General features: G+C 32.1%; 2 protein-coding genes across 2 annotated transcripts; one reads left to right on the top strand and one right to left on the bottom strand.

Moving 5' to 3' along the window:
- Window positions 1-3,464: 3,464 nt before the first annotated feature.
- Window positions 3,465-8,848, top strand: LOC136988437 (dynein regulatory complex subunit 3-like). The gene is made up of 4 exons (XM_067286283.1): window positions 3,465-4,006; window positions 7,468-7,614; window positions 7,736-7,927; window positions 8,399-8,848. Exons 1-4 carry the CDS (start codon window positions 3,968-3,970, stop codon window positions 8,696-8,698), a joined length of 678 nt encoding a protein of 225 aa, XP_067142384.1. The 5' UTR covers window positions 3,465-3,967; the 3' UTR covers window positions 8,699-8,848.
- Window positions 8,849-9,713: 865 nt separating this feature from the next.
- LOC136988591 (cytochrome b-c1 complex subunit 7-like) lies at window positions 9,714-19,059 on the bottom strand. The gene is made up of 4 exons (XM_067286490.1): window positions 18,968-19,059; window positions 17,456-17,509; window positions 15,241-15,407; window positions 9,714-9,906 (listed from the first exon to the last, which is right to left on the bottom strand). Exons 1-4 carry the CDS (start codon window positions 18,975-18,977, stop codon window positions 9,826-9,828), a joined length of 312 nt encoding a protein of 103 aa, XP_067142591.1. The 5' UTR covers window positions 18,978-19,059; the 3' UTR covers window positions 9,714-9,825.
- Window positions 19,060-20,499: the final 1,440 nt, after the last annotated feature.

Below are 20,499 nucleotides of genomic sequence, written 5' to 3'. Positions count from 1 at the left end.
TATTTCTATTCAATTGTAGTGTGCCCAGGCTTGTGTGTAGTGTATGTGGTATGACACCTGTTGAGGAGAGAAAAACAGGTACAATAAGCACCTTATCCATCCTGCACAGATGCCTTATTTCCTAAACGAGTTCTGTGTACTTGCTAATTTTTCAGTGAATGTATTTTGTACATTGTGAGTGTTTGGAATGGATATGTCTATAATGTATGTGATTTTATTGTGTTTGTCAATGAGTGTGATGTCTGGTCTGTTGTGGTAAATTGTTTTATCTGTGATTATGGCTCTGTCGTAGTACATTTTGTGCGTGTTGTTTTCCAATACTGTCTGTGGAATGTATTTGTAGTATGGTTCGTGGATGTCTACTAATTTGTGTTTCTTTGCAAGCTCTTGGTGTATTATATTTGCTACTTGATTATGTCTGTGTAAATAATCTGTCTGTGCCAAGAGCTTGCAACCAGAGGTGATGTGTTGTATAGTTTCTGGCATGATGTGACATTTTCTGCATGTTATTATTATTATCATCATGATGATGATGATGATAATAATAATAACATGCAGAAAATGTCACAGTATTTATGATGATGATCATCATAAATACTGTATTTTTAAAGAATATCTGCTTTTATTTTCTTTTTTAAAAATGAAAATAATTAAGTAACTAGTTATATTTGATGGTAATATTATCAATTTATTATAATTTTGCAGAATATTTGATATTTAGCATTGCACTATCTTATTCTCTTCTAAAAGAATTGATGCAACTTTCCTCCATCAATGGAGGAAAGTTGCATCAATTCTAGCAGTGGGAATTTATAAGTTTACATTTTTCAAATTGTAGACCAAATATCTTTGAAATTTGTTCTTGAAAGCTCCACCATGTCACTATGCTGTTTAAGCAAGAACTTGAAGTGCGGAGATGATAATAAAACGTTTATGGTATAGCTTCTAATTGCCAAGTTTATCTTTACCAAAGAGAAACTCTCAAGAAAAAATAGGGATTTCATTTCAGGCCATAATTTTAATCTCAGATGGTTTTCTTTGGATATCAATTGTTTTTGACAAATTAACTTTTTCACTGCCTTTCTATTATAACTATTTATTATTGCTGCTGTATCATAATTTGGTCAACATAAACACAACGAAAAATAAAACCAAGATCAGAATCTAACTGCAACAAACTAAACGAGGAAGTGAAAACTGCGAAATGTAATTAATAGGATTGTTCCAGCTTATTATTTACCAGTTTAATTTCTTGGGGCATTGTATGCATCGGTTCAAGACAACTGGTATATTTTTTCCAAAATTTATATTTTAAAATTCTACAACATACTTGAGTTTAGTCAACTGTTGATTGGAAATTAACTATTCTTGTAGTAGCCGAACCAAGAGAAACTATTTTGCAAACCAATTCATTATGCCATTATCAAATCATTGTCTTTTTCATTTATTGTATTTAAATCATTTCTTTAAAATGATTAAACTTAAATCAATTTTTGATAATTAACTAATAAAAGTGGAATTTGTTTGGCTGATTAACATGAAAGTACTTGAAAGTATTTCCAAGGTAAAATTGTTACGTCTGTTGTTTGATTCTCACCAATTTTAGTACAACTTTTTTTAGTGAAATTTTAGATAAAAATATTTGGATACTTAGTAGTATCTTCCTTATACAGTGGGAGTTCAGTTAACGAACAAATTGGATAACGAACACTTTCACAAAAGATTTTTATGTTCAGACAATGAACACCTTACAGAACAAACATAAAGAGAATCAATGTAAAGTAATGAATACCGATTGGTCTTCCCTTGTCTTCATGCAACAATTTGAAACTTTTTGGAGCACGGGAGATGTCGACGTCGACACAAAACCCAGTATATACTGATCAGATAGAATTCCTCTGAACTTCGAAACTCTTCATTGTAATTCCAGCTTTTTATTTTTCTGACAGAAAGAATTTTTTTTTTATAGTATTTGCAAGACTGTCGGACAGGCACTTGTTAAGTTTTGCATCAGTTTTTATTTTCGAAAGGTGAGAGTATAATAGCAAAGGTATAGAGTGGGCAGATGTCTGATGTTGCTGGACAGTATGGCTTGAACAGGTCTACAGTAGGGCACAGTTCAATCTTATCTGATACAGTATAATCAAGAAGACTCAAGCAGCTAAAGGAGTACCAAAAATCACATCTGAGAAATAAAGAACATTGAAGAGCTCATAATGGAACCTGAAACAGATCTGAAAACAGAAGATCATCATGAACTCTTGAATGAAAAACACTAAGAAACCCGGTGAGATATGTTTTCTTGTGAAAAAGAGGATTAATGCCAATATCTGCTATTAAAGATCTTTTGAAGAAGTGGGAGGATGTCAGAAAAATGGCATCCAAACGAGGTTGAGGTTAATCAGCTTGGCAATCTCTACAATCTCTACAATTACAATGAAAAATCCTAAAGAGAGAAAAGCAATTGACATTAGACAGATTCTTTAATCCCCACAAATGGAAAAAACATGACTAATAAAAATGCAAGACTGTGTATATGTATTTTTATTATTACATATAAATAAATGTAGTAAAAAAGTATATATATTTTTTATTTTTTGGAGTTTCCATAACGAATTAATCAAATTCCCATAAAAACCTATGGTAAATCGATAATCGGTTAAAGAATAATTTGGATAGGTCTGTGAACAAAGTCTTGAAACGGATTATGTTCGTTAACTGATCACCAACTGTAAAAGGAATCATAGTGAGACAGGTCAGAGTCGGAGCTGCACAATTCAAATTTGCCGGAGTCGGACTATTTGTTTATCGACTCCACCACACTGGTTGACATACATAAAACCGAACACCGCCATGTATTGTAAACCAGTTAAAATTCCTAAAGCTCAAATAAAAATTTAAAAAGAACATTAATGCAATTTTCATTTTAAAAATTACCTGCAGTCCAGTGTCTATTATCAACTTCATGGTGTCTCAAAATATAATATAAATAGAACTGGTTTTTCTTTTGGTGATAAATGTTTTAAGAGATGAAATTAGCCTTCAAAGTTGAGTATGTCAAGAAGTGATTTTAGAGTTTCATACAGAAACATTTATCTGATTTGAATGAAACCAATATAAAAATACTTTTTATAATGAGTAATCAAAAACATATCTTTCTGATGTTTAGAGAAATTATTTTGGGAATCAATTATCCCTGTGCAGTGGCATAAGTAAGATTTTGCCATGGGATGATCTAGGAGGATGATCTAAAAAGTACACTCAGAATGAAGAAAAATTAAGCACTGCCAACAAATGTTCTAGAATGTTTCTGATACATCTAGAAGGATACTTCAAAAACAAACTTGATAACTGAGCATTCATTTTTACTTTCCCAGTTGTTATATATAGCAGAGAAAGTATGATGAGGGATCAAAAAAATGAGTCCAAGATTTTTTTCTGTCTCTATGGATGTTAGTGTGTTGGGGGGGCACAATTTTGTCTACCCTGTTTGAAGCTTAATAACTCCTGTGCTTTTTGTCAAAAATTTCTGAAATTTTGCAGGGTTTGTGTATTAGGAGGATTGATGCTATTAAATTTCGGTAATTTAAGGTTGAACTTTAAAATGAATTTTTTAATATTTTTGCATTAAAAAATCTTTTCAGCATCTTATTTTTCTATTCAATATTTTTTATGACCAATATTCTTTTTCTCTTAATGAAATGAAAACTTCTTTCTTCATGATAAAAATTTTTGTCAAAGTGAATTAATAGTTTTTAATATTTATTAGCAACAAGATTTATTAAAAAATATAAAGTAACCAATTTTCAATAGATCCTTAATTAGCTCCAAATTTAAAAAAGTATTCTTAGAAGCTTGCAAAGAAGCTTTCAGTGACTGTATTCAGATACATGAGGAGAGACAAAAAGAATTAAATGAATTTCTGGAAGGTAGAGGAAAAGTACAGAAAAAAGCAAGAGCTGAATCAATGAAAGAAATTGAAGATTTTTTAACCTACAAAGAATTGGTATGATAATATGATTAATGAATAATTAAAACATTTTGCTAATGTTTAATTATTTTTAAAAAATCTTTATAAATAATAATGAAAATAAAGTATCAATGATTTATGAATTGTTAATTTTGTAGATGTTACATAAAAAATATTGGAATACAAATATTGAGTTGGTAGCAAAGTAATTTCATTTTTTAAATTCTATAACAAATAATTGACCTTTGTTCTTTCTAACTTTTCTTAATATGGTAACCATATGATCTAAAGGCATATATACATATATAAACTCAAAGCCCAATGTTATTAATCAAAGCCAAACGATTGGTATAATGAATCAGGCTATTTTTCAACTGCTATTAATAACTAAATTCTAACTAATTTGGTACAAGAGGTAGATATTAACTGCCATCTCGTATTAAATTTAATAGTTATAATTAAATTAATATTCTGGAAGAAAAGAATTGGTTTGGAGCAGAACATGAACCCGCTCCAGGCCAAAGGGCTGAGGTAGTTCAACTGGCAGTGCATCCAAATGGGAGTTGTGGGTTTAAGTCCTGCTCCGAGCCAATTCTTTTCTTTCAGAATATTCTAAATTATTTAATAAATAATAAATTTAATTATAAGTATTAAATTTAATAAGAGATGGCACCTAATGCCTACCTCTAGTACCAAATTACCTAGAATTTAATTATTAATAGTAGCTGAAAAATAACCCAATTCATTATGGCAATCATTTGGTCTTGATCTAAAGGCATATTTTTTATGTCACATTGATAATTTCACCAATTGTGTTTTTCAATATTAGGAAACCACAAACACAGACCTTGTTTATCAATACTCAAGAGCAGCGGTTTGCAATCTTTCTGACCTCACGGACCACTAAACTCACAATTTTGAATCCCGTGGACCACTATCATGAATTTTTTTAAATGACAGAATAATAATCATAAAAGTTCAATTTTACGATATTAATATAAAACTCGTTTGTTTAATTATAACAAATTAATGCAAGCTTAAAGTCCATTGCTGCTTGTTTGAAATAAGTTTATGGATTCTTAGTGCTTTTCCACGAAGGACAATAATCATACTCGCAATATTGTTTGTTGTTCTTTAATTATTGATAACAGTCACTTCGTATTTGGTTTTAGATTCGAATAAAAAAACCCCAATGAGTGGAAGAAAAAGCAACTTAGCATTTTGCATTTCTTTTGTAATACTTCTCATAATTTTCGGTTGATCAGTGTCCAAATTTTCTTGTGGACCATTGATGGTCCACAAGAAAATTTGGACATTGACCAGTTGCCGACCGCTGCTCTGGAGTGTAGAACTAACAAAACAAATAATGACAGAAAATCTAAACGTAATTTAAATTTTCATTGACAACCTCCAGTGGCCCGAGTGGCCTGACAGAATAGGATTTATCACAAATCAAAAGTACCAAAATGAAACTTATTGAACAAAAGTTGGCATGTTCGTTTGATCATGATACTTCCAAACACATCAAAAATGCTTTTGAACAAGTAGTTGCATTTACATCTCTTTAAATTCATAAGGCATAATCAATCAAAAAAACACATTATCATCCTGACTTCTCTCTTAAAGAATTAGTTCTGCAGTGTTGAATTTTGCTACATACATTTGCATTTTCTAGATAGTTTTAAAGTTTAAAAAATTATTTGCTTATATTGGTAATCATCATAGACAAAATTATTTCTTTTAAATTTATACTAACTCCAAATTTTAATCCTAACTTTGAAAAAGAAATTACTTTTCCATCAGTCCAATATATTGATAAAAAGTCAAATCTGAAATATAAGCTTTTCATTTGTAGAAGCTGTGGTAAATAAGACTCATAACAAATATATAGATCTTCAAATAGACTTTCATAAGGATACTATCAAATTAGATTAAACCAAATGTGAGGAACCAAACAAGGTTTACAAATATGTAATATGTATATAAATAATATCAAATAAGAATAAAGATACTTACATTAAGTTTAACATTCATTTGATTGGGACACATTTATCAAAAATTAATTTTATCTTTCCGTAATTGTCATATATCATGTTATAAACTAGGAAGTAAAAACCTTGTAACCGACATGATCAATAATAATAATAAAATCTCATTTAAATTTATGTAAATTAATCTAAAAGAAAATTTCTAATTAAAGAAATAGGAAGGTAATACAGATTTTGTAAAAAGAAAACTAAAATCATATATATTATTGATTACATAAGATTTGACTTTAAATGTAATTTAAATTTATATAGTTTTAATTATATTAGAGTAATATATATTGAAATTAATATATATACTTAAAGAAAAAATAATAATTTATGAAAATTTAACAATTTTATATAGAAAAGTCTAGATATTTTTATGTATAACATATATAAAATTAGTAGTACAGTAGACCCCCCTATAACACGGTAGATACCTTCCGTGTTATATGAATTCTATGTTGTATGAGTCACTTAAACACAAACCAATCACAGTTCGGCACGTGTGCAGTTTAGGGGCTACGGCTGTTTGAAATTTTCTTCCATAAAATTAACCGATTCTAGCCTAATTTGACTCAACATTTCCAAAACACATATAATTTTTTGGGAATAATCCATATAAACTATGCTATAAACAAAAAAATTGTAGGATTACTTACCGAGTGTGCATCGTTCGATGACGCCATTGCTTAAGCTTGTTTTCGTCGCGGAGTGGCTCATTGAATGGCGGGCAAAAAATTCGCTGAACTTTGGGGACATCATTAATATAAATATAATTTTTATCATCATTAAATAATAAATGGTTTTTAGTAGGTCTGCTGCTCGTTTAAACTCATCGGTTTGTGCAATGTCCACTATTGGTCCAGATTTGACCGATCCAGTCGCAACACGAGTCGGCGATGACATTTTACCGTGTTATACGAGTCTCTTTTAGCGTGTTATACGAACACAATCACAATTTTTTCGCCGTGTTATATGAACCCAAGTTATAGGGGGTCTACTGTATATGATGTTTATGGACTTGATTATGGGACATTATTTCACTTCGAATAGGTTAATAAATTGAAAACAATTATGTATAAGTTTATAATTATATGATTATAAGCTTTATATATTATTATTTCAATTTATAACAATACAAACAAATGAAATACAAAAAATGAACTGTTTTATTTCGAGAATTTTTACACATACATGTTCAGAACCAAGTGCTTTTGGAGCTGTGCCCAATCTTTATGAAGATTGGGCACAGCTTCAAAATTTAAAGATAATAATAATATTTCTATTATTATTATTATTGTTTTTGATATTGTAAAAATAAATTTGTCTAACCACTTCCAAACAACTGTTTTGTAATTTATTGATCTCTTAGATAAATTCTAAATTATTAAATCTGTAATTTTTTTTTTTGTAAATTCAGATCATAGAATTATGATAAGTAATGATTGTATATTGCTGTGTATTTAGATATTTTCAGATGTTAAAGCTCAAGGACTTGAGTTTCCAGGTTTGACAGACATGAAGAAAGAATTATATGAGGAATATAAAGCTAAATTGAAAAATTTAGTAGACACATTAATGAAGCTTGAAATGGATGTAATTGAACAAGTTGAAGTATGACAAATTTTCTGAAATTTCTAATTACTTTTATGAATAAAATAGGTTTTAAATTTTTTTCCTTTTGAGAAATTTGTATGATTTGAACAATTAAAATGTTATAAATTTTCTTTTACAGGAATTTAATAGAATATTTAAATATGCAATTAGTGAGATTATAAATAAATACATACAAAGAATACAAAAACTTCAGACTATTCTGAGAGACTATGAACAACAATTTTCGGAACAGTTTGAAGAATTTTGTAGAACATGTATAGAGCATTTTGATAAACAACGCTTGGTAAATGTCGAAGAAGATATGGAAATTGTAAGTTTTTAATCTAATAATATTGACCACTATAAGGCATATATTAAAAATTTTTTTAATATAAATTCATTTCATGTGTGATATTCTGTAGATGAAAATTAAATTAATATAAATGCTATAAGTTTAGTCAGTTATTGGATTAATTCATTCCCTTATATTTCTTTATAGGAGCAAAACTTTTATAAGTAAATGTTTTTAAATTCTGTTGATATATTTTTATCAATATAGAAATAGAACACATATTTTAAATTTAATAAGAGATGGTACCTAACGCTTCCCTCTAGTGCCAAATTGGTTGCATAATTTATTTAGTATTTAGCCATATCTAGCCCAATAGAATTAGGCATTTGGTTGGAGTCTAAATTATAAATTTAATATTTAATTCCCAAATTATCTTTAAACATAAACTAGAATTATTTTATGAAAAGATTTTTATTGTTTATTTAACGTTTTATTAACTTTCTTATTCAGTTTCTGATTAGTCCACAAAAACTACAGTCTCTAGCCAGAGAATGCCATGACCGACGATTGACAATCATTAACAAAAGAGAAAAAATCACTATTGAAAGATTGAGAGATTGGCTAAATGATATTACATCAAAAATTTATTCAGAAGAAATAGACAGAAATAGGAAAAGAATAAATGAAGTTATTTGTTTTAAAGATTATTATGAAAAAGAAGGATATTCATTCCTATTTATTGGGGACGAAGAAACAGATTACGACGACAACGAAAAGTCATCATCATCATCAAGTGTGAATGGTAATTAAGTTGTCTTATGTATAACCTTAAGACTTTAAATGAATGGATATTTAATTTTAATCAGTTATAAATTCACATTGTTTTTATCTGAATTTGCATTTAAGAATGTTATAAATTGCTTCTGTAATATTTATATTTTTCATTAAATTAAAAGTTTTGAAAAATTGATTGTTTATTGCATACTTTTAAAGTTTAAATTTATAATAATGTCTGGGGGGAAAAAAATCAAAATGATGGGACAATATATAAATAATAATAATGAATTTTTTTTGGACAGTCGAGTATATAAAATCAGCAATGGTCAATTAAGATGAATATTTGTAATATTTTTTTTTAATAGACAAACATAATATATCAAATGTTGATACTATTAGTCTGAAGAAAAAGGGGGGAACCGGTTCAGGAACATTCATAAACTTCAACTAAAAACAGCTGTTATGTATACATAACAAGGGAAAGAATTGGAATTAATACAAAAAAATCAAAGGGTTAAATTTGACAATCTCCATGTTTTGAGACCACCTGAACCCAAAATAGTTAAAAAAAAAGTTTCTCAAATATGTATTAGTATCTCAAGATGGGATAATGATAAAGAAACGAAATTTGGCACAGTAGCTTATGCATAAGAGGCATCAATGTTATTCAATATTAACTTTTGGTGGTTAAAGATCAAGGGAATGGGGAGATAGAGGGATGTCATGTGTCATAAATTGAGAGAGGTCAGACTTAATGAAGATTTTACTCATTATTGGCATTTATAAAACTCACTCCTATGCCTAAAATTAAGCTTTTTGACATTTTATAAGAATTAAAACGTATAAGATTTTGTTAATACTTTTTATAAACAGATGTGGCACCATAAACAAATTATATTTATTATGATTAATAATATAAATGTTATTTTTAAAATAGAATTTTATAAACAGCCAGGAAAGTTATGCAACTCATTGCTACATTTTTTTTGACACATATATGGTGTGAAATGTTATCATCTCTACTTTTTAAATTAATGTAAAACCTATAAACATCATTCCAATTACACTTTATTATCTAAAAATGTAATCTATACAATTTCATATTTTTATCTACATTGAAAATTTATTCTTTTTTCATAACTGTTTAAGTATCGAAGAAATCAATGATTTTTCTCCCATTCTTCTTTTTCTTTTATTTCCTTCTTTATATCATCTATATAAGGCTGAAGATAAGGAATATCCTAAAAAGTGGTTCAAAATATAAATTAGATATATGCTGGAATAAAATAATTTGTAATTTAATGTTTTATCATTTCTAGATTTCAAATTTAACATTTTATATAAATAAACTGAAAACTCAGATGTAGGATATTAGATAAAAATTAATACATGGATCTAAAAAAATATTTTAAGAGAATATCAGACAATTAGTTTCAAATATTAATATTGTGGTATAAAAATCATACATTATTTGCATAAAGACAACATAATATTGCGGTCATGTTTTATAAATCTGAATGTACAGATTGTAATAAAGACGAAATATGAAAAAAGTGAATTCAGTAATCAGTAGTGGGTTATTTAATGGCAACTATGTTATTGAATAGTCCACTACCAATTACCTATATTCTTATATATTAGCTTCTGTCATGCATTAGCTATATACAAGATATGGCCCGATGCAATGTTTTTGTCTACATCTTGTATACAGTAAAACTTTCACATATTAACTACATATCAATACAAGTATACTGTATCTCATACAATACAATTTGAAATTTATGAAATTCAGCATGACTCAGGATGCTTCTGTTGATTTATCATAGCATCCCTGAAGTACATTTTTCAAATTTTTTAACTCCTAGTTCACATGCTATTATGATAGCATAAACCAGGTCTCGACAACCGGTGACCCATTTCATAATTTCAAGTGACCCACTTGAGTTCCAAAAAATAAAATATAATATATAAAAATAAATTATAAAACATAAATATGAAACGAACACTTGAAGAATACATAAAAAAAATAAACTGAAAATAAAAAATAACATTTTTGTTTGATTACAAAGTTTCAGTATTGAACACGCATTTTTATTTTTAAAAAATAAAAATGCATGTTTACTGCAAATCATTGAGAGAATTAGACAACAACTTAAAGATGTAATGGAAAAGGTTGTTAAGATCATAAACATGACAGTAGCATGATCAGAATTAGTACACAGGCACTTCAAAGCTGTTTTGACGGAAATTGAATCGAAATATGGAGATTTGCTGTTACATTTGGAAATATGATGGTTAAGTCGAGGCAAAGTTCTTAATAGATTTGTAGAGTGTTTTGACGAGATACAAATATTTCTTTACAAAATTGGTGAACACGATCTAGAACTCAATAATAAAGAATGGTTTTTAAGACTTTTGTTCTTAACAGACATAGTGAACTATTATAATGATTTCAACCTACGACTCCAAGAAAATAACCACACAATTTTAAAAATGTATGAAGAATGGAAGAGTTTTTCTTCAAAATTAATATTACTTGAAACAGACATAGAAAAGAAAGAATTTTGTTTCTTTCCCTTGTTAAAACGGCAACATGAAAAAGAAAATATCGATGAGAGCAATCTTAATATGTTCGAAAGTTGGATTTTGTGCATTAAAAGTGAATTTGAAAGTTGATTTCAAATTTTTAAGAAGCATGGCAAAATGTTTACTTTTATAATAAAATCTGCCAAAATAGAAGAAAATGTTTTAGATTTGTAGCATTTTCAATATCTTAAAGTTTACAATTTTAGTTTAGAAATGATTGATTTTTAAAAGTTCAGCGTTATGGACGGATAAATTCAAGACATTGCGGAAAGATTTGGAAAAATCAGAAGATTATGATCTTTTCATATCGATGTGTTTGGCATCACTTCCTATGAAATTTTCATCTCTGAAAAAAATTGGCTTTGCCATTTTGTCTGCATTCGGTTCAACTTATAAATGTGAGCAAATATTTTCACACATGAAATTTATTTTAAGTAAGAACAGGAGCAGCTTAACTATCGAAAATTCAGATGCTTGTATTCACCTTAAGACGACTAACTATAAGCTGGACTTGACTAAATTGACATCACAAGTTCAGCGTCATGGGAGCCATTGATATCGAAGAGAAAAATAAAGTTCATTCAGTTATGTTTGCTTTTATAATAATAAATAGAATTATAATTTTAATTTTTATGTTTAAAGTTTAAAGTGTATTGTAATTATTTCCTCAATAAAATTTATCTTATTATTCACCAAAAAAGACTGTTTTAAAATGAAAATGCCACTGACCCGAAATGTCTTCTTAATATACACATTTTGGTTGATTTTGACTTGCAGCTAAAAAAGGTTGCCGATTCCTGGCATAAACCTTATTGTTGGTAAAACTTGGAAAAAGAATTTAAAAAATGCAATGCATGATAAGTGTCTTTGACTATCAAATATTTAAAGTATTATTGCAACTACTAAATGAAACAATCCAAATTTATGGGGATATCATTCTACATTCTACTGGCTGTCTTCTAGCCAAGCATGTTCCCAAACCTAGATGCTGACTACCTACATCAACTTACATGTGATCAAAGTTTGAAACAAGCCCCTGTTGGCCATCCCAACATCCTGGGTCAAGTACAACTGGACTGTAATGAAGGACCCAAACATTATTGGCAAATCTTCAGTGATGGCTCGAAATGCGATACAGAGGTGGAAGTTCTTTACAACTGCACTACCGATATCTGTCTTCGTAGAGCAAGCTTCTGCCTGGCAGATTTCTGCAAGATTACACAAGCAGCAATTTTTGCTATCTACAAAGCTGTGAAATACATTAATGCCAGGAAAATCAATAACCAGCACATCAGGATATGCATGGACAGCCATCGCCAGCATACAGAATCAGAAATGCCAGCTCTCACAGCACATAAAAGAAGAAATTTCTAAAAATTGGAATACAGGTACTCCTCACTTTACAACCTATCTGTTTAACGACCACTTGCACTTACGACCAATCGAGTTTCGACCTGCAATTCGGGAAATTCCCTTTCTCAGCTTGAGTGTCGGTCAATGGCAAATGGTGACATGCACAGTAAGCGTACTATAATAGGCTTGCGTGTACTATAATAGTCTTTTTATGAATAAATTTGAAGTTTGTTGCATAATTTATATAATTTTACAATGATCCTATATTCCTAGTGCAAGTTCCTCGCTTATCGACCAATTCGCTTAATGACATAGTCATCAGAACGGAACTTGGTCGTAAAGTGAGGAGTACCTGTATCTACATTGCACTATCATGGGTACAAGGACACTCTGGGCTTGTCAGCAATGAGAAGACAGATCTCGCAAAGCAGGCAGTGACCTCTTCTGCTGCAGTCAGTTATAACAGTATTCCAGTGGTGGCTATTAACAACATTATCAACCACACTGCAATTCAACTACGGCAAAAGGAATGGGAGACAGGGCAGAAAACATCAATTTCTACCAGATAGGTAATGGAGACTCAGAATGAACTACATCAATATCAACTACTACCACAATCAAACTTTTACAGGGTATGGGAACTTTAATCATATTCTGCATCATTTTGTGCACTGTGATAGCCCAATTTGTGACTATAGTACATCTCAATACAGGTCTGCAGTACATCTCACCCCAAACACCCAATCTTTGACTGTTGCCACTTCAACAGAAGCGGCAACAGTCAAAGATTACGTGTTCAGGGCAGCTGTGCCTATAGCTAGAGCAGACTGTTCTTCTTCAGGACTGTAAATCGGCCATGTACACTGGACACTCTTGTCAACAATTCAGACATTTTCAATAAATTTCTGGACTTTATTTCGAAGCAAGGCTCAACTGCAAAGGGCTTCACAAACAATGGTCTAAGGGTATTCTTTGTGAGGCTATATACCATTGTAGTTGACTCATGTTTTCTGGTATGGTCCTTTTCATTATTACTATTTTACATATGGTTATTGTGTATTTCAATTCCCTCATCATGGTTATTAGGCATCTATTATCTGTCATTGTAGGTTTAAACATTACATATGGATATTCATAACACTGTACTGTGGCCAAATGCAGTTTATAATTATTGTTGGGTTCAAGTGTTAATTGTTCTGTAATATTCTTCACTATCAGTCATACTAGTGTTTGTGCCATTGGTCTATGTATTCAATGTTATTTATTTTGTTACCCTTATGCTGCTTTTCTTTGTTATCAGGAGCATAATGTGCAAATTGTTGGGAATTCTAATGTACTATCGTTCAAGTTACTATGTGTTATTCTATGTTATATGGTTGCTTTGTATTTTCATTTATTGTCAGTTTAATCTACAAAGCACTAACCCCTTCCAATGTATGTTACTACATTTTTGTCTGTAGTGTACTGTATTTTTGTGTTGTCAATAAATGCAATGTAGGCACTTATGTCTCTCCCACCTTCATCATCCTGACATCTTTCATCTTTTTCTCTTACATTTAAACTTTCCTCTTACTACTCTATTCACTTTAGACAATACCATTGAGTGGCTCAGAGTTTTTCCCCCTTTCCTGCTATGTACGTATGGCTTCTAGCCAAGAGTATAATTATCAGGTGCATTCATTTTTTTCTTTGTCAAAAGGAAAGTTTCCAAAAGAACATGTTTTCTATTTTCCCTTGGAAGTGTTTCTTTGTTTAAGAAGATTGGTTAATCAATCATCATCCAGTTTTTAGATGTTCCAACACACATTAATTAGTTCTATATTTTTTCTTTGCAACTAATAAATTTCATTTTAAAACTGATCAGACTTTTGACTTACTTCTTACATTATACATTTTATGACATTATTTGGGATCATTATATTATATAAATATTCATCCCATCTAAAAATATACTGAGTTATTTTTCTTAAAATTTCTTCTATTAATTTTGAAAATGTATTGGAATTTTATATACTGCCAATATGTAAACACAGTTTAAGTTCATTAAACTGACATGTGATAATCCAGAATGTCCAGTAATCTGTTACCCACAGAAAAGTAGCTGATAATTTATAATTGTCCATTAATAATCCAACATGATATGATGATATTACACAAATCAGAAGTTTTTTGGACATGTGGTGTGCTAAAGGCCATAAGCAGGAATAACACAGTGTGTATATATGAATCAATGAATCATTGTGAATGTTGATTTTGTGTGTGTTCATTAATATTTTTTCAGGATTTTCAATCTTAACACAGTATAGTCATGCACTGTATCATATTCAGTGCATAAATAAATCAAACATACAGTAACATGTGCTGGTACAAATATATAGCAATGTCTGCAAAATTCAGATCACACACAACTTAATGTAATTTTGTGAAAATACAAAACACATCCAGTAATCTGGTATTTTTAATAATTCAACTATTAATACATTCTGAGCCTATATGCCAAATGAACAAACTTCTACTGTGCACACAAACAACATGTTACTTTATGGTGCCCATTAATAAGTTTTTTTACTATTTTACCTATTTTAGTTTAATAATAATAATTCAAGTAAATATATATATTTTCCTGTTTCACTTACTTCTTCAAACTTAGTCCATTGTTCCTTAGGTAATATACGATGCATTAAACTATACTGCATTGCTCTGATAATACGGTAAGAACGTTCATGGTATTCTTTAGCCGGGAGACGTCTAACAGCTTCTTTTACTATAGCTGTTTCATCCAAAAGGTCATCATATCTCAGTCCTAAAAACCAGCCAGTATTTAGAATATTGATTTTCAAATTTTCAAAAGTCAGTATATTTTGAAATTATTATAAATATATTATTAGTTAAATAACTAAAAATATTACATTATGAATACGGGAACCCAGTTAACTCAGATCGGTTGAGAGAAAAATTCAGGACCTCGAGTTAAAAAAGTTTAGAGTTACAGAGGTTAGGCTAAAAATCAAGATTTTGTGCATTGGTTTATTCATGAACCATAATAAACTAGCCATACAATATTTCCACGAGTCTTATCATGTAGAATCATTGTCTCAATGTAAGCCTCTGTGTTATCCAGAAACTCAAAAACACTTAACCAAATGGTTAAATAAGCTACCGAGAAACACTTTCCCAAATGGTTGATCTGTTCACTCCTAAGTGTTTAGTAAGGTCTTTTTAATCACAATATTTCACATATAGAATCGATCTGGTTTTTTTATTTTTTAACGTTTAATTTTATTTTATGTATTTTAACTCTTTCACCCTATTGTTACTAAGAGGGTCTGTGTTTTTTTAGCGATCCAATTACAGAGTGACAATAATAAAAGAAATGAAAATTAGCAAAACAACAGTGGATAGCAGTGACAATGCTTTACGTATTAAGATATTCAGCCGGTTTCAAAGTGGCCTCCTTTTGCCTCAATGCAGAGCCCCAAATGCGTTTTGAAATTCTTGATGATGGGCCGCAGCTCTTCTGGAGACAGTTTGTTCCACTCCTGGCACAAGGATTGTTTCAGTGACTCCAAACTTTTGTGGTGCTTAGCACAGGCCTTGGCCTCCAAAACACACTGTAGTCCATCGGGTTCAGATCCAGCGAGTACAGTGGCCATTCCACAGACGAGATGAAAGCAGGAAAATGGGCCTTGTACCATTCTTGAGTCTTCTTCACCCTATGTCGCCAGCACAGAGTCCTGCTGAAATGTTCATTTTGCACCGCCAAAATGCTGCTGAGCCCACGGAAGTACGACGGTCTCGAGAATGTCACAGCGGTACAAGGGGTGTCTTGCCGCTTGCACAAATTCTGCCCCAAACCATGACTGACATTGGATTTTGGTGATGTTCGATGACGGCTGAGCATCTGGGAGCCTCCACAGACCAGTTCCTGTCGTTTTGATGGTTGTGTTCCTGTCGTTTTGATGGTTGTGTGCCTGTCGTACGGAGAAAAGCTTCTCATCTGTGAAGAGAATGCACTCCCATTGTCGACCTGCGGCCAGACGCTTGAGTTGACTGCATCTTTGGAGTTGCACGCAGTTGTTTTCATAGGTGAGGAGCTGAACCTTTTGGAACTTGTAGGGCTTGAGTCCGAGTTCCTTTTTTGCCATTAACTGCACCAATTTGCGATTGATTCTGATCTCGCAAGCAATTTTTCTCATGGAGACCTTTGCATGTTGGTCAACTTGCTTTTTGATCATCTTGCGGTTCCTAGACATGTTGACGGTACGCTTTCTTCCATGTCTGGGACAGTCACCATCGTGGCCAAGCTCCTTGAACCGCCGAACTGCGTCCAAGACTGTCATTTTGGAAACACCGAGCAAACGAACAATTTCACATTGACGCTTTCCTTGCTGGACTAGCTCCAAAATTGCACAATGTTTGTTCGACATCCTTAAAAACAAAGAACTAACCCTTATTATACCGAAAGCACATCTATAGGGGCAGGAAATCACGGAGAATTAAACATATCAGTATGTAAATTGGTGACGGTAAAAAAGTTCAGGTGCAGCATTGCTACAAACTTTGCATGGGTTAATTATCGTCACCTTGTATAGGTCTGGCTAGGCTAACAATGCAGTGGCAGGGTGGTAAGGGATGGGACCCAACATATCTGGATGGACCACCCCGAAGAATTCCTAGAGTTCTTCAATCCATCCAGATTTGATCACAGGTCCCCAGAGCAATAGGCTACTACCTTGACCACTTGGCTATCTATTATATTATAAAAAATTTTAAACTGATATTAAAAAGACAAAATTGAGCTTAATTTTAAATTAAATACTTTTATAAAAATTTGAATAAATCTATACCTACCAAGCTGTCGCCATCCATTTATGTTAAATAATATCCGCTTGATTGCTTGGCTTCCTAGGAAAATAAAAGATCGAATGAGCTTCAACTAATTCCCATAGTAATTTAAATAAGTTTCATTTGGATAAGTAAAAGTATGGGACCTTAGAGCTGTAGACCATCCCATAAGAGCAAGTTTAAGGAACCATCTGGTTCCTTTTGGTTCTTTTCACTGTTTTACTCTTCTAGGGCAGTATTCCACAACTTTTTTCGGGTATACTATAGATTACTCCCTATGGAATTTTGTGTGTTTGGGTATATATCTGAACTCAGGGGACCGAGACGAGTTCAACGATACTCTACTTTTACACCGGAGACAAAAAATAAAAAAGTTATCACACTTTTTTCCGGCGATCGCGCAATGATAGGGAGTCGCGTCGCTCTCCGCTAAGTCGGCCTCGCTATCGCAATCGGGAGTCGCGTGCTTGCCGTTAAAATTGCCTTTAGTAGATGTTCTCCCCTTTTTTTTACTTTGTTCAAGAACTACCGTGAATCGATCACTAGTTTAGCACATGGCGGCGTGTGGTGGCTCCCATATGAGAGGTCAGTCGGGCCGCCATGTTCACTGCCATAAGTAACATTAACCGAAATGGCGATTGCGTGATGATCGGAAGTCGCGTCGCTCTCTCCGCTCTTGTATTGCATGTTTAACCCTCCTGGAGATGACCGTAGTCCGACGTCATGGTTTGCAGACTTTACCGCAAGATGGCAATACTAGCAACTACGGTGCCATCTGCATGAGAGCATTAAAAAAGTATGGTAACTTAAAAAGTGTGATAACTTTTTTATTTTTCGTCTCTGGTCCAAAAATAGGGTACCGTTGAACTCGTCTCGGTCCCCTGAGTTCAAATATATAATCAAAGTCATGAAATTCCATAGGGAGTAATCTATAGTACACCCCTTTTTTTTACTTGCGGCACACCAAAACGTTATTCCCCACAAAAACGTATATGATATGATACTATTAATAGAATTACGTAATGCCACTAACCTATTATTATTATTATTATTATTATCAGGACATCAACACCTGTGAGAAAATTTATTTTACATATAATTTCTTACTTAGAATACATAAAAATGCGTGGCTTGTAATAAAGAATAAACAATCATCATCTTATTTCATCAATGCTGCGGCAGAGAATGAAATACAAGTATAAGAAACACAACAACTGTGATAAAAATATATACGGTAAATAAAACTTGAAATTAACAGAATACGTAAAAGTTCACGTCACACCGGTTGCAGAACACTGCTAGGGGGTTCTAATATTTGGAGGAGGGGTCCAAACACCTCATTCACAACTGCAACCTTACCTTATAAACCACACATTGCGTTATTAACAAGTGTATAATTTCTCATAATGATTGAAATTTATGCAATTAACAGATTAACACGTGCACTTATTTCGAATACTTAACAAAATAAAACTAAAATCTGTATTTTCAAAAATTTACAAAAATATATTTCCTCACCGGCAGCCATATTGAAGTCCTATTCTGTTCGGAAAACTGTTGCCAATCTCGACAAATTTTATTTTTAATTACAAAACCTCATTTTCGTATTTTTATTAATTATATTATTTACATATTATATTTAAAATATAATAATATTTTATATTCAAAATAATATATACTGAAATAAAAAAATTATATGTAATCTTTCATAATCAATCAATTTTTTAGTCATAGAATATACGTATTTTTTAAATTTCAACTTTTTCCATTCTGCAGATACTAAAAGGGCTTTTTTCAGAATTATCACGATGGAAGCAGCCGAGTTTTTTTTTAAAACTCTTTCCGCACTGTGGGTACTAAGAGGGCCTCTTTTTCGCAAGCCCATTATGGATTCGGCCAGGCCCACAATTTGGCGGCGGGTGGTTACGGACGGGACCACCCTCCGAAAAATTCTTGGGGATTTCACGACCTGTCCGGATTCAAACCCCGGTCCTCCAGAGCGACAGGCTGTCAGTCTGAGGCCCATCGGAAGCAGCCGAGTAGTGAGAGTCAGAGTACCTAGATATCAACTAGTGAGAGTTATAGCTAATAAATCTGGATGTATCAGCGGCCGGATGGCCGAGCGGTCAAGGTTAGCAGCCTGCCGCCCTGGGGACCCGGGATCGAATCCGGACGGGTCGAAAAATCCCCAGGAATTTTTCGGGGGTGGTCCGTCCGGATATGTCGGTCCCCGTCCCTCACCACCCGGCCGCCCCATTGTGGGCCTGGCCGAACCCATAATGGGCTTGCTATAAGAGGCCCTCTTAGTGCCCACTGGGCGGAAAGAGTTACAAAAAAAAAAAAAAAAAAAATCTGGATGTATCATTCGTGAAAATTTCTAGCTGATCCGAACTCGAACGGAATTGTCCAGAATGGAAAACATATCTTCCTGGCTATTTGCCAACAGGCCTTCAGTTTGGTTCTCTAAATGGCCGAGGAAGTAATTAGCCAAGAGCTTTGGAGAAAAGTTCGGGTTGGATCGGGAATTTTTATCGATAGCATGATTCCGGGCTCCGTTCCTTACTATCTAGCCCAGGGGTCGGCAGTTTGTCAAGTGAGAAGAGCTAAATTGTCATGGAAACAAGATACTAAAAGTACCAGAGAGCCGCATCGAAGCTTAACTGCTTGGCCGATCGCCGACCAACTGTGCAGCGTTGCCAGATGTTTTTTGCCTTGTAACCAAATAATTTTTAAAAAGTAGCCCAAAAGTAGCCAACTGCTCAGGCAGTTGGCTACTTTTGGGCTACTTTTTTATAAGGTGTTATTTTACCTAGTACAGTACTTTTGTACTAATCTAGTACCTTTTTACTTGTCCCAGTACCAAGATACCCAACACTATTTTCCTAGTACCATTCATGAAATCCTAATACCTTTCCTTTGAAAACATTCATTTTTATTCTATATTTCTATATTTTTTAATTTTACTTTGGCAATAAATAGAGTTTTTTAGAGTTTATTGCTTCCTCAATCAAGTGCAGCAGTTGAACTTATTTATTTATTTATTTTTTTTT

The sequence above is a fragment of the Centruroides vittatus genome, unplaced genomic scaffold (genome assembly GCF_030686945.1).
Source record: "Centruroides vittatus isolate TY-2023 unplaced genomic scaffold, ASM3068694v2 scaffold_3315, whole genome shotgun sequence".
In the NCBI taxonomy this organism is placed as follows: domain Eukaryota; kingdom Metazoa; phylum Arthropoda; class Arachnida; order Scorpiones; family Buthidae; genus Centruroides; species Centruroides vittatus.
The sequence above is the reverse complement of the archived record's forward strand: the minus strand, read 5'-3'. Positions and strand labels throughout refer to the sequence as shown.

Excerpts from the sequence above, each read along its gene's own strand:
- LOC136988437 (XM_067286283.1), top strand. The coding sequence starts at position 3,968 with ATGAAAGAAATTGAAGATTTTTTAACCTACAAAGAATTG. Across the intron at positions 4,007-7,467 it reads TTTTAACCTACAAAGAATTG|ATATTTTCAGATGTTAAAGC; the intron begins GTATGATAATAT and ends CTGTGTATTTAG. Across the intron at positions 7,615-7,735 it reads ATGTAATTGAACAAGTTGAA|GAATTTAATAGAATATTTAA; the intron begins GTATGACAAATT and ends TTTCTTTTACAG.
- LOC136988591 (XM_067286490.1), bottom strand. Across the intron at positions 15,408-17,455 it reads AAATGGATGGCGACAGCTTG|GACTGAGATATGATGACCTT; the intron begins GTAGGTATAGAT and ends GCTGGTTTTTAG. Across the intron at positions 9,907-15,240 it reads AATGGACTAAGTTTGAAGAA|GATATTCCTTATCTTCAGCC; the intron begins GTAAGTGAAACA and ends ACCACTTTTTAG.